At 46.9% G+C, this 17,008-nt stretch overlaps 1 protein-coding gene across 2 annotated transcripts in view; it reads right to left on the reverse strand.

Annotated features, from left to right (window-relative positions):
• LOC119954148 overlaps positions 1 to 17,008 on the reverse strand; it is a 47,184-nt gene that overhangs the window by 26,633 nt on the left and 3,543 nt on the right. The window contains exons 1-4 of one of the 2 annotated variants that reach the window (XM_038779100.1): positions 4,923 to 5,062; positions 4,107 to 4,195; positions 3,422 to 3,589; positions 1,664 to 1,714 (exon numbers count right to left, since the gene is read on the reverse strand). In XM_038779100.1, the coding sequence (XP_038635028.1) occupies positions 1,664 to 1,714 (51 nt within the window). In that variant the 5' untranslated portion in view covers positions 3,422 to 3,589; positions 4,107 to 4,195; positions 4,923 to 5,062. Of the gene's footprint in view, positions 1 to 1,663; positions 1,715 to 3,421; positions 3,590 to 4,106; positions 4,196 to 4,922; positions 5,097 to 17,008 lie in introns of those variants that run through there. The other variant, XM_038779099.1, reaches the window with a different exon arrangement.

Consider the following 17,008-nt stretch of genomic DNA (forward strand, 5'->3'; position numbering starts at 1 on the left):
TGCACGCTCTCCCAATGTCTGCGTGGGTTTCCTCCGGGTTCTCAGTTTCCTTCCACAGACCAAAGATATGCCCCTTAATGTCCAAAGGTCAGGTGGGGTTATGGGTATAGGTTGGGGGCATGGGCCTAGGTAGGGTGCTCTTTCAGAGGGTCGGTGCAGACCTGATGAGCCAAATGGTCTCCTTCTGCACTGTAGGGATTCTGTAACCCCACCTAATCTGCACATTTTTGGACTGTGTGAGGTATCCGGAGCAATCGGGGGAAATTCACGCAGGCACAGGGAGAAAGTGAACACTTCACACAGACAGTAACCCAAGGCTAGAATTGAACTCGGGTCCCTGGCTGTGAGGCAGCAGTGCTAATCACTGAGCCGCCCCAGTTTATTTCAAATGTTTTGGTATTCTTGGGGGAAATAAAAGAGGGAGATAACTATTTTCAAACTTATTTTAATTCATTTGTGCCATTTCGTCCTACTTTTCCTCCCCACACTGAAGTTGTGTTGACTTTATTTCATTTATTTGTTTTAAATACCTAGATGCGGTTCCCCCTGCTGTTTTTGAGCTTCTCTATTTTATCTTCAAACGGCAGTCACTGTGGACAAATGCAATATTATGAGAAAAGTGAAGAGAAATAAATAGTGGGAGCGTAAACTAAAAGCTCTAAACTACAGGACGAAAGAAAGAGATCTGGAGGAATTGATGGACAGCCCAATGAAACTGATAGCTATGCGTGGGCTGTAGATTATAGAATGTATAGCTAAAGGGGTATAGCACATACCAGGGATCATAAAGGCTCTTTACAAGACACTGGTACAATCTCAGAATCAGAATCACAGAATAATACAGCGCAGAAGAGGCCCTGTGGCCCGTTGAGTTTGCACCGACGGATGAAAGACATCTGACGTGCCTACCTAATCCCATTTGCCAGCACTTGGCCCATAGCCTTGACGCAAACCACTCCGTGGCCGGCCTAGCCCCTGAAGGTGCGGAGGATTCCGCACCTTTAGGGCGGCCCGACTCTGCGTCCCGCCGGCCGGCAGTAAAGGGGCGTGGCACCACACCAACCGGCGTTGATGGTCTTCCGCCAGCCGACGCAAGTTGGTGCATGCGCGGGAGCAACAGCGTGTGTGGCGTCATCCCTGCGCAAGCGCAGAGGGCTTCGTTTCTGCACTGGCAATAGCGGACTGCTACAGTCGCCGGTGCGGAACAATAGTGCCCCAACGGCACAGGCCCGTTGAGAAGATCGCGGGCCAGGCCACCGTGGGGGCACCTCCCTGGGCCAGATCCCCCCGCCCACCCCCCCAGAACCCCGGAGGCCACCCGCGCTGCCAGGTCCCGCCGGTAAGGACCTACTCCAATTTACGCCGGCGGGACTGGCAAAAAACGGGCGGGACTTCGGCCCATCAGGGCCCATTGAGTTGTGCCGGTCCCCGCCATTCTCTGAGGCGGGAGGCGCGATTCACGATTTTAGGGGGGCCGATGAATTTGGAGGACGGCAGGGGCGGGATTTATGCCGACCCCTGGCGATTCTCCGACCCATCAAATTGATGATGCTCTGCACCAGAACTCATGCACTAAGTCACAAACAGCTTTTGCAAGTTAAGTGGAAATATTCTAAAATCTGGTTTTAACAATTTAATGAATGTTGACAAAATAGCTTCTTACATTGTTCCTGATCACCGTTTCAAGTAGTCGCTTTCCTCTGCTGATCTGCATCTGAAAGAGAGATTAGTTACAAACACTAGATTAATAATTCAGAACAGCAAACTTCTTGAGACATAAACTTCCTTGACAGAAAACTAACTGATGATGCCTTCCCTTAACTGAAGCCTCACTGCCTGCCTATACCTTCACCACTTGCACCATCTGCTGGCAGTGTATCTCTCATCAATAAATCACATTGAGGTTCCACCTACTCCTCTGATTCTTTCTCTTCTTTTCAGCAACTCACATTGTTGTCTTCTTCTGCCTATGATTTGAAAGTCTTCCTTTCTAACGTTCAGCCAGTACTATAAAAATTCTCAACAAGCTTTCTTCACAACTTTCCTCCCTCAGCTTTGGCACTGAATAACATCACATTCTTGGTGATTTTAACCTCCACCTCAGTTCATCATGTTTGCTTTCGGCTGACTGAAGTTCCTTTCTATCCTCTGTCTCCTAGTGAACTACCCATCCCACATTTCCAGACAACACCCTTGACCTTGCTATTTAATGTAGCCTGGCTATTACCATCGTGTCAATCATAGATACGGTGATTTCTGATCATTCTCCTCTCCCCAACTCAATCCTATTTCCTTTTGTGTCAGTTCCTGGGGAAAACTCTCCATTCACTCATAATTCCACTTTCAAAATCCCATCTGTCTAGCCTTTAACTCTCCTCACTGCAGCTGTCCACTTGCTCGACTACATTCATTTCCATCTTTGAATCCATAAACCCCATGAAAACAATTACTTTCTCTCACATTGGCTTTTCCCATTACGGCCCTCATCGCACATTCTTCAAGTCCAAGGAAAACAGAATTAAACGGATATTGCTGAGAACTGGTTTAGTCATTCAATGTCAGATCTGGCTAGACCACAAAAAAGCCCCATCAGAGCCAGCTCGTCTGCCAAAACTGCTCCCTACGCCAGGATCAAAATAATTCAAGATTTCTCTTCTTGCTGCAAAACATCTTCTTCAACCCCTTGCCCATCTCTTCCATCCCTATCTCCAACAAGTTCAAGGTGCTCATTCACTTCTTTATTATAATTGAGAGCATCCAATCAGTTGTCTCTGTCACTTGCCTCCCTTCTTAGTTCACCGCCCAAAATTACCTCTAAAGGTTCCCTCCTCCCCACATCCTTAACTTGAATTTTTCACATGTTTACCCCCTATATCCCTGGTTAAGCAATGCCGGAAGTTTAAAATGGCCGTCTTGTTTTCAAATCCCTCCCTCCTATTCTGTCATCCCTCCAGACCACAATCCTCCAAGATCTCTGCAATCCTCCAACTCTGGCCTCTTGAGCACCTCTGATTTTATTTTAATCGTTCCATTCATGGCCGTGCCTTCAACTGTTAAGATCCCAAGCGCCGCCATTCTGTCCAAATACCTGTCTTTGCTTCGTTAAATTGTTCCTTAAAATGTAACTTCTTTAATAGAGCTTTGGTCAAATGACCTAACATATCCTATTGTAGCTTGGTGCCAAAAGCGCTGCTATGAAGGTAACACTTTTCTGCCCTGCTTGGGAACCCCTGAGCTAACCTGTTGCCCGAGCACTAAACTCGCCCAAACAAATTGCAAATTGCTCGAATTAGCACCAGGTAGATCTAAAACAAGATTCTTGGCCCAGTGAACATCAAATTGCAAATGTGCACTTTTACTCTGTGGAGCACCAAAACATATATATGTTAAATTTACCATTTCTGCTGGTTTGTTCACTTACTATCTGATCATCTCTAAGATTGGCAGACTGAGGGGTACCAGCTTGGTTGTTTTTCAAATGTTCTCTGTTTGGAATAGGTGCTAAATTAGCCAATTTACTTCCAAGCGTTGCCTCCTTGTTGTTGGAAATCACATAACTCACTTCTTTACTGAGAAAGCTTTCTATTGTCTGAAATTCATAGGAAAAACATGCATGTTATGAGGGAAAATATTAATGACAAATTTTTAACCATATATAAAACAAAAACATTGATCATTATTGAATATAATTCCCCACAAAACACAGAAGTCCAGATAAATGACTTTACATTTGTTTGGAACATTGCTTCATAGAAAGACTAAAAAATATTGTGTTATACTCCCTATTTATTAGGCTCAGTGAAGATATCTCAATGATAAATGAGAAAGTGAAAAGCAACTGGTGCTCATGGAGTTGTATCTCAACAAGCCAGTGTCTTCAGGAAATAGGAAGAGAAAAGCTTTAAAAATTGTAAAGAGCACTTAGGGTCACATCACTCAACAGCTGCAGACAGATTTGTCTGCTAAATCACTGAATAACAAGAGCAGACATACTGCAAAACCTTTTCTTATCTCCCTACCCATCCCTCCATTATTAGAGTCGAATTCTGGCTCCCATACTGCTTTTTTCAACAATTCAAAATAACTTAACAGACCGGGTAACACACCTTGCCACTGTCTGGTTTGTATTCTCAGGTACTTGCTGGACAAACCTGTCTTGCAATCGAGGAAGTCACACATTTCAGTCCTCCAGCCACTGTATTCAGAATTGTTAATATCAACAAATATCAAAACTTCTTGCTTCAGGCTTGTTATCGTTGCAATATGTTAACAAATAAGAGATAGTGCAGTGTTCCCAAAATTGTTCTTCAAAGTACATACAACTACAAGTTCATTTATGGTAGAATGCTCCCTCTGCCAAGATACTTATAATTTATTTTTATGCAAAGTTATTCTTTGTAAAATCAAATCTCATTTGGATTTAAAAAACCTCACCTAAATCACTTGGCAAAAAATTGTTCAAATGAAAGTTAATTCATAGTTATCAACATCTTAATTCTTGTATTTTCCCGCAAAGGACATAATGTTGAAGTGATTTTCATGTCTATCTCATTTTCTTGTCGAAGTCATTGGACCATTGTGTGGAACATTTTCACAGTATAGCAACTGCAATAAATCTAAGAATTTGCTGTCTTGCTTTTTCTATTGCTAGTTAAATATAATTAATTACTCTATGATCTTTGGTGTACTTTTAAATCATTCCTGCTTTGTGTCAACATCCTTACACAGCCAGTGAGCCCAAAACCTACTGCAATTGCCTGGGAATGGTATGTATGCATTTTTCATTTCAATTTGACATAATTTCTTCAACATAATGAAATTGCTCGGGATGGTTAGAATGCTCTTGTAAAGTTGATCAAAATATTAAAATAGAAAAAGAAATAAGGATTAATGGGGGTTTTCATATGTAGCATTGTACATACCCCTCCCCATTTCTTCACAACTTCCTCCAGAAATTTGGTGTTCTTATTATTTGGAAGATCCAGATAAAATGTCTTGCCAGAAATGAAACAATTCTTTACTGTGCCATCTTCATAATCATGCACTGAGCATCTGTGTGGCATCTTCTGTGGTTCAAATGTCCTTCAGATTTTCTTCTAAAGAAAGGAAACAGTTTCATTCAGTGTCAGAGATTTGCCGATCAAATAATTCAAACATGAACTCATGTGAAACTGAACATTAAATAATTAATCTGAACTTCTGGCCAAAGGCGAAAAATCCTACGGTGATTAATTCACCTCCTGATCAACCCCCCCCCCCCCCCCAACACCCCCACCCCCTACCTCCAACAAAGCCTGTCAACCACTTACAACCTACAAGGCAAAGGTCAGAAGTCAGGAATGTAATGGAGGAGTGCAGCTCCAACAACACTCAAGAAGCTTGACACCATCTAGGACAAAGCAGCCCACTTGATTGCTCCCCCCTTCCACAAACATTGAAATCCTCCACCACCGGCGAACAGTGGCAGCCGTCTGTACCATCTAGAAGATGTACTGCAGTAACTCATCAAGGTTCCTTAGACAGCAATTTCCAAACCCACGACCATCTAGAAGGGCATGAGCAGCTGATACCTGGTAACCCCACCACCTGGAGGTTCCCCTCCATGTCGTTCATAACCCTGACTTGGAAATATATCGCCGTTCCTTCAGTTTTGCTGGGGCAACATCCTGGAACTCCGCTCTCCCTACACTAACAGCACAGTGAGTGAACCTGCACCTCAAGGTCTGCAGCGGTTCAAGAAGGCAACTCACCATCACCTTCTGAAGGACAGCTAGGGATGGGCAATAAATGCTGGCCTAACCAGCGACACCCACATCTCGTAAATGAACGTAAAAAAAGTATGGTTAGCACTGCTGCCTCACAGTGCCAGGGGCCTGGGTTCAATTCTGGCCTTGGGTGACTGCCATGTGGAGTTTGCACTTTCTCATCATGTCTGCGTGGGTTCCCTCTGGGTGCTCCAGTTTCCTCCCATAGTCCAAAGATTTGCAGGTTAAGTGGATTGGCCACAATAAATTAATTGCCCCTTGGTGTCCAGGAATGTTAGGTTACGGGGATAGGACGGAGGAGTTGGCCTGGGTAGGGTGCTCTTTCAGATGGTCTGTGCAGACTTGATGGGGCGAATGCATCCTTCTGCACTGTAGGATGTAGTTCTGCTCTACAGACTATGTATAGCTCATGGTCTGTGGAGGTTCAAGAAGGCAGCTCACCACCACCTTCTCAAGGGCAATAAGGGATGGGCAATGAATGCTGGCCTAACAGTGAAGCCATTCCTTGAATGAGTAAAAATTAATGTTCGTGGTGTCCAGTCATTGAATAGTCATCAGCAGCAAAGGCAACTTACTGGTGGTTAAAAAGACCCAGTGGGGTGGTTGGGGTGGGGGTCTATCCCAGCTACTGGCCTCAGTAAATAAAGTAACTTAATTCTGATGTTGCCAATGATTCTAATACCCATGCACCAGCAGTTAATAGGACCGAACGTTGTCCCTGATTGCAAAACTGTGTGTGGAGTTTATACACTCAGCCCATATCTGTGTGGGTATTCTCCAGCTGTTCCAATACTCCAAAGATGTGTAGGTTAGGTGGATTGGCCGTACTAAATTGCTCCTTAGTTTCCAAAAGGTTAGGGCCTAGGTATGGCGCTCTTTCAGAGAGTCGGTGCAGACCGATGGGCCAAATGGATTCCTTCTGCACTGTAGTGATTATATGAAGACCCTCTTTTGCATCAAAGTGTAAAGTAGCATTTGATTTTCTATAGGTTTTGCCTGGGCCTCTTACCCCCATGTCAAGTAAATAACTTGGGCCTGTCTCTGGGCAGAGATTAGTATAAGCACTGTCACCCTCTTCAGGACACTATTTTGTTGTGAAGGAAAACATAACTGTCTCAAAGTCACGCATTCATAACAAAAGACTCAAAATACTGTCTTATCAATTAGTTTCAGTACTTATTGCAAAAATGTACAGCATTCTGGCTGCATGTTGGAGTTCTGCCCATCACAAATTTAGAACATAACAGAAATTCTAACCATTACAAAACAGTAATCGCATCTTGGGTTTAAAAGAAATATGGGCCGGGATTCTCTCACCCCGGGCCCGGCTGGAGAATCGCCGGGACCAGCGCGAATTGCGCCATGCCGCCGGTCCGCTGATTCTCCGGAGTGCGGAGAATCGGCACCATTGGTGCCGGTCGGGGGCCGCTCTACGGGCCACCCCCCGGCGATTCTCGGCCCGGGATGGGCCGAGTGGCCACGCTGTAAAAGCAGAGTCCCACCGCCGCCGTCCACACTCTTACCCGGCGGGACCTCGGCATGGATGCATCTGGGGGGGGCTCTGCGCTGTGGCCTGGCCCACAATCGGGGCCTACCGATCGGAGGACCGGCCTCTCGGGCTATTGGCCTCTTTTGTTCCGCGCCAGCCCCTGTAGCCCTACTCCATGTTGCATCGGAGCCGGCACGGAGAAGGGAGCCACCGTGCCAGTCCCACTGCGCATGCACACGCTGGCGCCGGTGCCAATGCACACGCACGGACCCCGCAGCACCCATTTGACGCCGGGAGCGCCGTGGGTCACTCCAGTGCGATGCTGGCCCCCTGTAGGGGTCAGAATTTCTGCTCTTGAGGCCATGTTGACGTCGTCGTAACACTTCGTCTCAGGATCAGAGAATCCCGCCCATGATAAAACAAGTAGACAGAGCAAAGTTTCAGTAGTTTATTGCAGATTTCAGGTGACACCTGGTAATCACTGCTATCTGGTACAACTAACGAAACTGGTTACTGGGATGGAGTATATTGTTACCCCATTGGTATTGCTGTGAAACCGATACTAAACAGTGCCTCTCTTTAATTTCTCGATGAAGTTCCCCCCACTGTGAATATTTCGGCACACTTCTCTGTCCCTTTAGAAAACAAATTATATCTCTTGAATCTGATTGCACCAGGATTTTATAGGACTCTGAAGACAGTAGCCTCTTCCATCTTTAAACTACCCTACTAGACCTTTACAAGATTGTATCTGGGGCTGCATAAACATTGCTGACACTCAGCAAAACCTTCAACTTAATGTCAAGAACACAAGTAATGAACCGCAAAATGGCTTCGCTAGAATCTACTAATTGAACCGGATACAATCTCTTGAAACTCCTCGCTAGTCTCCACAATCCAGCCTTTATAAATCTGAGGTCAGCCAAACTCTGCTGCCTATGTCTTAAATTGCAGCAAGTCCCGTTCCCCTCTTATCCCTGTGCTTACTAACCTATATTGGCGTCCGTTAAAGCAAAGTTTATGATTTTAAAATTCTCATCTTTTTCAAATCCCTCCATGAGCTTTCCCCTCCCTATTTCTGTAATCTCCTCCAACCCCTCCAGGATATCGGCCCTCCTTTAATTCTGTCCTCTTTTGCACTACCAATCAGAACTGCTCCACCAATGGTGACACCATGTCTTCTAATGGCTGGACCCCTAGCTCTGGAATTCCTTCTCAATGCCTCTCCATCTCTTTCTTTCTTTATGACACTTCTTAAAACCTTCTTCTATGACCGTGCTTTTGGTCATCTGGCCTAATATCTCCTTCTGTGGCTCAATATCATACTCTGATTTGCAATGCTCCTGTGAAGAGGCTTGGGCTATTTCATCATGTTAAAGGTGTTTATATAAATACAAGTAGTTGTTGTTGTAACTACTTACAATTCTATCCTGTGTGTATACATTCTTAAAAGCAGTTTATTATTTGGAGAAGTATAATTATGTTAATATTGCAAGCTGCAATGATATCCTGATAACTTAATAAAAAACATACTGTGTTCCAAGGAACCAACTTGGCCAATTTTATAAATATCCATTCTTGTTACAGGCATTGTTGGAATCCCAAGATGTTATTACTGCTTTGCTCACCTCAATGGGAGAGGAGCTGTGGAAGGTGGATAAAGGCTGAGAGCCAAAGTGGAGGACCTAGAGAACAGGTTACGGTGGCAGAATCTTCGGCTAGTGGGACTGCCCGAGGGGTTGGAAGGCTCGAGGCCGATGGAGTACTTTTCAGAGAGGTCCACCAAGTTGTTGGGAGAGGAGGAGCATACCTTCCTCTTTGAGCTAGATAGGGTTCATCGGTCGTTCTGACCGAAGCCAAAGGCAAATGACCCACCAAGAGCTGTGATGGTCTGTTTTACAGCTATCACATGAAGGAGAAGGTCTTGAGATTGGCCAAGCAGAATCGGGTGGGGAGGTGGGAAGGCAGTGGTATTCGGATATACCAGGATGTCATGGTGACAGCGCTTTATAAGAGTAATGTGCGGTTTGGCGTGGTCTACCCGAAGTTGAGTTATTAAGGACTAATACTTTGAGACGGCGGAGGAGGCATTCGTGAAGGATTGGGACTGAATGGAGTTTGAACTTTGTTTTCTAGTGTTGTAGTTTGAGGGAATGGTGGGATAATGTGTTGGGGTTTTCCCCTGTTGTTTGGAGTTTACTATCTTTGGTTGGTTAGGAGGGTTGGGTGTTTTTCTGTTGGTTTTTTTTCTAGGTACGTGGGGGGTGTAGCTCTGGCAGGGGCCAACTCGGTAGAAAACTTAAGTTGGTTGGTGAACGGGAGCGAGGTGGGGGGGGATGGTCTGTGGCCGTCTGAGCCTGTGTAGGCAGGTTTTGATGGGCCTGGGAGGTGTGAATGGTGGGTGGGTGCGGGCAGAATGCAGTAAGGAGTGGTTTCGAGGGGAAGTGGTTGGGGGATTTCTGGGGGGGGGGGGAAGGGTAGCTGGCTGATGACTACGAATAGGGCTGTTTTGGGTGGACCGGTGAAGCATGCAAGAGTCTTCACACATTTGAAGAGCTTCAGAACCTCTGTGGTGCAGTTGCCGGAGACCCATATGATGATGCCCATTTGTGGGCAGAACAGTAGCATCGTGGTTAGCACCATGGCTTCACAGCGCCAGGGTCCCAGGTTCGATTCCATGCTTGGGTCACTATTTGCGCGGAGCCTGCACGTTTTCCCGTGTCTGCGTGGGTTTCCTCGGGATGCTCCAGTTTCCTCCCACAAGTTCCGAAAGACATGCTATTAGTTAATCTGGACATTTTGAATTCTCCTTCCGTGTACCCAAACAGGCGCCGGATGTGGTGACTATGCAGTGTTAATGTAAGCCTACTTGTGACAATAAAGATTATTATTATTATTATTATTATTATATGTGGCAGCACAGCAGAGCTTAGATCGGATGTGTTTGTTGTGGAATTGCTTAGCTCTGTCCATTACTTGATGCCTGTGCTGTTTGGCATACAAGTATGCCTGGTGTTGCTCTTGGTGTGCTCTCCTGCACTCTTCATGCACCTTCTTGCCGCCTTCAAGAATTGCCTCCTCCTGTCAGCCTGCTGCCTTGTGGCGTGAACACATCAAGCTTCCTCCCACCCCACTACTTCCCAACCTCTCTCCAATGTGCTGGCAAAATCTTGGCCACCATTTATACTTTTTTGGAAGATTATTATTATTGAAGGACCAGGTGAGGCTTTGGAAGGGGTGGGTGAATCAGGTGTTCCACTCGGGCTTTCATGGCAGGGCCCAGGGGGCTAGCGGTACCAGTGGGTAAGAGAGTTAGGTTTCAGTTGGAGAAGGTGGATGCAGATACGTTATGTTGTAGTAACGGGTGTTTTGGAGGGGAAGTTGGTGGTGTTGGTTAGTTCTGAGGCCCATGAAGACATGGCAGCTTTGGAGAAAGATTACGAAGAAGTTGGAGCAGTTAGTGTTGAGGATCAAGGTGAAGAAGAATAATAGGAAAGCTGAAGCATTCCTAACATTCCTGAAGGTTGGTTGTGATCAATTTGCTGGGCGGGGGTGCAAGGTGCCCCAAGAGGAAGTCCTGTGATCTTTTATTTGTCCTGAATTGGATGCTGTATGGTTTATGAATAGGATGTTGACACCAAGTCTGGACACGCATCAGTTAACTTTGAGTGGGAATTTAAACAGAGTTTTGCATCCGAAGACAGATCAATCTAAGCTGCGCCCATTGAACTCTTCGGGGGGGGGGATTGTTGGCAGGGTGGGATTGTTGGCAGGGTGGGGGGGAGAATTGTTGACAGGGTGTACGAAGGAGATGGGGGGGCAGAGGATCGGTGGTGGTTCTTACATCAAGGGGGCAGAGAGTATTCTTTTATTTCACCATTGCATAATGTACACTCAAGGATTGACTTCTTCATCATGGGAGATCGTTCTTGTCGGCTGTGGAAAGCAGAATACTCGGCCATTGTCATTTTGGATCTTCACATTTAGTGGAGGCCTGCATGGAGGGGCACCATGCGGATCTGATTTTTTTGTGTAACGATGGCAAAGATGATTCACGATTATGTGGGGTTTAATTAAGAATGGGGAGGTCTCGCCATCGGTCGTTTGGGAGGCTCTGAAGGTGGTGGTAAGGGGTGAGATCATCTTGCATAAGGCACAGGTGAATAGGGAGGCAAGCGTGGAGCGGCAGCGGCTGGTAGATGAAATCTTAGAGGTTGATGGGAAGGATGCGGAAGATTCCACCCCGGAGCTTTTGGGCAGTAGAAAGGAATGCAGACAGTTTGATCTTTTGTCTACAGTGAAAGCTGTATGCCAGTTGAGGCAGGTATAGGGTGTGGTATAGGAGTACGAGGAGAAGGCCAGTCGTGTGCTGGCAGGACAGCTCCACCGGCAGGTGGCCTCACAAGAGTTCTTTAGTTTTGCTGGCATTGAGGTATAGATTGTTGTTTTTAAAAAAATATTTTTATTCTCCATTTTCTTCAGAATTTACACCCCACCAACAAACAGTAAACGGTACCGAATACAATGTCAATCACCTGATCAATAACAACAATCCCATCCTCCCACCACCCCAAACAACGACCTGCATGACAATATAAGCATCAAATTAAACTAAACCTCCCAAAGAGGAAAAAAGGAAAAAGAATCAGGAATCGCCCCTGGTCACCATTGACATAGATAGTCCACCCCCCCAACACCCCCTAATATTCAAAGGCATCCAATCCCCGAAAGAGTACTGTGAATGGCACCCACGAGTTGTAGGCATCCCCCCCCCCCCTACCCTCAGACTCCTCCACTTCACTTCCTCGTGACCTCCTCCCCCCAACCTCGGTTCCTTCCCCGAGCTTTTCACCCCGGCTAGACTCACCGAAACCTCTTCTACCAGGCTCCGATGGCCGCAGCCCCTACCCCCACCTCACTCCCGTTCACTGAACGGCTTAAAGCGGCCAGTGTGGAGGCCCCCGCTTGGGTCTCCTTCCCCATGCCCGGTCCCAGGGAAACCAAGAAATCCCCTTTAGCACACAACCCCAGCATACACGCCCAAGCCCCAAAGAACCATCATTGCAAATGAAAGTCCCAACTCTTCCCTTGCCCAAATATTCAGTGTTGACTCATTTAGTACGTACACCAGCATCCAGTGGAAAAAAAAAGTTACATGAGGCTACATCGGTACATGACCCGCTCAGTCCCATTTCTCAATTCTGCCACAGTCCTTCTGCCTTCGCAAACTCCTCCGCCGCTTCCGCCGTCCCAAAATAAAAGTCCTTGGATTTGTAGGTCACCCTCAACTTAGCTGGATATACTATGCCGCACTGCACCGTGCTGATGTACAGTGCCTTCTTTACCCGGCTGAAGGCAGCCGGTGTCCTTGCCAGCTCCACCATCAAGTCCTGGTATATGTGTATGCCAGCTCCAGCCCACTGCACCACCCACTTCCGTTTTGCCCAGCACAGGACCTTCTCCTTCACGCTGTACCTACGGAAACACACAGTTACTACTCTTGGCGGCTCACTCGCCTTTGGTATAGGTCTCCATGACGATGAGCCCGATCCAGTTCGTATCGAGAGGGATCATGCCCCTCCACCAATAGCTCCGCCAACATCGTGGCAAAATACTCCGTTGGCCTCGGGCCTTCCACCCCTTCGGGTAGATCCAAGATCCTCAGGTTCTGCCGCCTGTTTTTCAGGTCTTCCATTTTGGCTCGCAGACCCTTGTTGGTCTCTGTCATCTTCTGCAACTCCTTCCCCATCGAGGTGAGTTGATCACTGTGCTGCGATAATACCTCTTCAACTTCCTCCAGTGTCTCACCTTGCTCCCGCACCTCCGCCGCTGCACTTGATACCGCCGCCCTCACCGGGACAATCATCTCCTCCAACAACACTTCCAATACCGCCCCCATCTCCTTCTTCATCGCTTCCATGTGCTTTGTGAACTGTTTTTCCAAGTTCCACAACCATCACTTTGGTCTTTTCTTCTGCTGTGAGCGATGCGGCCCCCCCTGGTGCTCCAGCCTCCGCTTTCCTTACAGTTCGTGCACTGACTTTTCCACTCACTGGCGGACTTTCATTAGCCCCCTTTTCCACAGCCGTTTTTATCCCAAGCTTGGACATTTCTCCTCCCTGTGCCTTCTTACAGCTTTTTCAGCCTCCGTTGCCCCTGGGACCGGGCGTTAAAACCCCAAAATTTCTATTTCCGAGCGGGAGCCCTCCAGTGGGTGGCTGCCTCCCGCCTGCCATCACTGGAAGTCACCGAGGGATAGATTGTTATTGCTGCACCACTCCACAAGGTTCTCTATCTCCCTCCTGTATTCTGACTCGTCTTTATTAGAGATCTGGCCCACTGTGGTTGTATCATTAGCAAACGTGTAGATGGACTTGGAACCAGATTTTGCCACGCAGTCGTGTGTGTATAGGGAGGATAGTAGGAGGCTAAAAACGCAGCCTTTGCAGTGCCCCGGTATTGAGGACTATTGTGGAGGAGGTGTTGTTGTTTTTTCTTACTGATTGTGGTCTGTGGGTCAGAAAGTCAAGGATCTAGTTGCAGAATGAGGAGCAAAATCCTAGGTTTTGGAGCTTTGATGAGAGCTTGGCTGAGATTATGGTGTTGAAGGCGGAGATTTAGTCAATAAATAGGAGTCTGATGTAAGAGTCCTTGTTGTCCAGCTGCTCTAGGGATGCGTGTAGGGCCAGGGAGATGGCATCTGCTGAGGACCGGTTGCGACAGTCTGCGAATTGCAGTGGATCAAAGCGTTCTGCGAGTATGGAGTTGATGCACTTCATGACCATATGAGGGAGTTCTTGAAGGGGCTGGAGTATCCTAAAGTTGGAGAGTGCAAGGTTGGAGTAGCCAGTGGGGATGCAGGACATTCAGATGGTTATAGGGAAGATGCAAATGGGTAAAGCACCAGGGCCAGATGGATTCCCGAAGGAATTCTACAAGATGTTTTGGATAGGCTGGCGCCGAGATTTTTGGGAACGCAGTGGCTAAGGGGGCGCTCCCGAAGACAATGGGACAGGCATCTATTTCGCTGTTGTTAAAAAAGGATAAGGACCAGTCGGCTGGGGGGGTGGCCCTTCCAAATCCGATATATTACTATTGGGCGGTGAACACTGAGAAGGTGTGGGATTGGGGTAGGAAGCCGAAGGCAATGTGGGTGAGGACGGACGCAGGCTCTTTCAAGAGGTCAGGGTTGTGGGTACTGGTAACAGCGCCGCTCCAGTTTGCCCCAGGGAAATACTTGGGTAGTCCAGTGGTGGTAGCCATGCTGAAGATATGGAGGCAATTTCGGCAGCATTTTAAGTTAGGGGTGTGGTCGCAGCGGATGCCGGTTCGAGAGAATCATGTGTTTGAGCCAGAGAGACTGGATGCTAAACTTTGGGGATGGGGGAGCTGGAAACGAAGGACATATTTTTGGAAGGGTGGTTTGAGAGTTTGGAGGAGTTGATGGAGAAGCTTGGGATTCCATTGGGTGGGGAGGGGGGGGGTGGCCTTTAGGTATATGCAGGTGAGGAACTTTGCAAGAAGGTTTTCCCAACGTTCTCAGAGACACTTTCCTCATGGTTATTGGAGGGGGGAGGTCGTCTCAGTGACTTATGGAAAGATTTTGGAGCATATGGCTTCATTGGAGGGGGTCAGGGTCAAGTGGGAGGAGAGCAGTAGGTGGCATTGGAGGAGGGGCCGTGGTGTGAGGTGTTATTGAGGGTGAATGCCTCAACCTTGTTTGAGAGGCAGACTAGACGTTACAGCCTTTGCGTCGCTAATTGCTCACAGGCGGATCCTGTTGGGGTGGAAATCATCCTCTCCGCCCAGTGTCCCAATATGGCTTAGGGACCTGATGGAGTTCCTGTACTTGGGGAAGGTTAAGTTTATCTTGATGAGGGAGATTAAGGGGTTCCACAAGAGATGGGGTCTGTTTATTCTTCTCTTTAAAGAGTTGGTTACTGTCAGCAGCTGTCAGGGGTGCTGTTCTTTTGAGCTGTTGTGGTGTTGGTTGATAGAAGGGGGGGGGGGGCAGTTTCTATTCTTGTTGTTTTGCAATGTACAAAAATGTTAAAAAAAACAAATAAAAATATTTTGAAAACAAAAAGAAATGTACTGGCTAACTCTTTCACCAAGCTTTTGGTCAAGTGCCAAAATCTCACAAATGTTGTGGTCAAATTCTGTTGGATAACGCTCCTGTGAAATGTTGTTTGGGTGTTTTATGATGTCAAAAATGCTATACAAATGTACCTTGTGGTTTTCGGGTGCAGAGTTAACTCTTCTGTGCCAGCATTTGCAATTAAAAATATAATATATATACACTCATTTACAGGATGTGGAAGTCGCTGGATAGACCAGCATATATTGCCTATCCCTAGTTGTCCTTCAGGAGGTGGTGGTGAGTTGCCTTTTTGAACTGCTGCAGTCCTTGACGTATCCTTTGTTAACAAGTCGCTTTTATGATGTTCTTAGCACAAAGCGCATCTACAGAGGAGCTTTTCAAATTTTGAACTATTAGCAATGTTACCACAAGGAGTTTCATACTATATCTATTTCGAGTTTTAAAACCACCAATCAGTATTTTACAAATTTTGTTTATCTAAACTTGGACATGTGGAGGGTGCATCTTGAATTATATATTCAGGTCGAGTTGTTGGTTCCAAGTTTAATTCATTTAGGGGATGTGGGTGTCGCTGGTGAGAGCAGCATTTATCGCCCATCCCTAGTTGCCCTCAGAAGGTGGGGTGAGCTGCCTTCTTGAACCGCTGCAATCCCGAAGGTGTAGGTACACCCAAGTGCTGTTAGGGAGGGAGTTCTGGGATTTTGCCTCAGCAACAGTGAAGGAACGGCGATATTTTTCCAAGTCAGGGGGCGGGTGATTTAGAGTGGAACCTCCAAATGGTGGGGTTCCCAGGCATCTGCTGCTTTTGTTCCTCTAGATGGCAGCAGCTGTGGTTTTGAAAGGTGCTGTCAAGGAACCTCGGTGAGTTACTCAAGTGCATCTTGTAAATGGTACACATGGCTGCCATTGGTCGTGATGGAGGTTTGTGGAAGGGGGAAAAAAATCAAGTGGCTGCTTTGTCCGGGATGGTGTTGAGCTTCTTAAATAATAATAATCTTTTATTATCACAAGTAGGCAGACATTAATATTGTAATGAATTTACAGTGAAAAGCCCCTAGTCACCACATTCCGGCGCCTGTTTGGGTACACAGAGGGAGAATTTAGAGTATCCAAATTACCTAACAGCATGTCTTTCAAGACTTGTGGGAGGAAACCGGAGCACCCGGAGGAAACCCACAGACATGGGGAGCACGTGCAGACTCCGCACAGACAGTGACCCAACCGGGAATCTAACTTGGGACCCTGGCGCTGTGAAGCCACAGTGCTAACCACTGTGGTACCCCACGTGTTGGTGGAGCTGCACTCATCCAGGGAAGTGGAGTATTCTTAGACACTACTGATTTGTGCCTTGTAGGTGGTTGACAGGCTTTGGGGGGTCAGGAGGTGTGTTACTCGCCGTAGGATTCCTAGCCTTTGAACTGTCCTCGTAGCCATAGTATTAATATGGCTAGTCCACTTCAGTTTCTGATCAATGGTAACCCCCAGGATATTGGTTTTGGGGGATTCAGCGATGGTCATGCCATTGAATGTCAAGGGACGATAATTAAATCCTCTCTTGCAAGAGATGGTCATTGCCTGGTACTTGTGTGGTGCGAATTTAACTTGCTGCTTCATTATCTGACGAGTCACGAATGATGCTGAACATAGTCATCT

This window comes from Scyliorhinus canicula, chromosome 19, assembly GCF_902713615.1.
Source record: "Scyliorhinus canicula chromosome 19, sScyCan1.1, whole genome shotgun sequence".
Classification (NCBI taxonomy): Eukaryota; Metazoa; Chordata; class Chondrichthyes; order Carcharhiniformes; family Scyliorhinidae; genus Scyliorhinus; species Scyliorhinus canicula.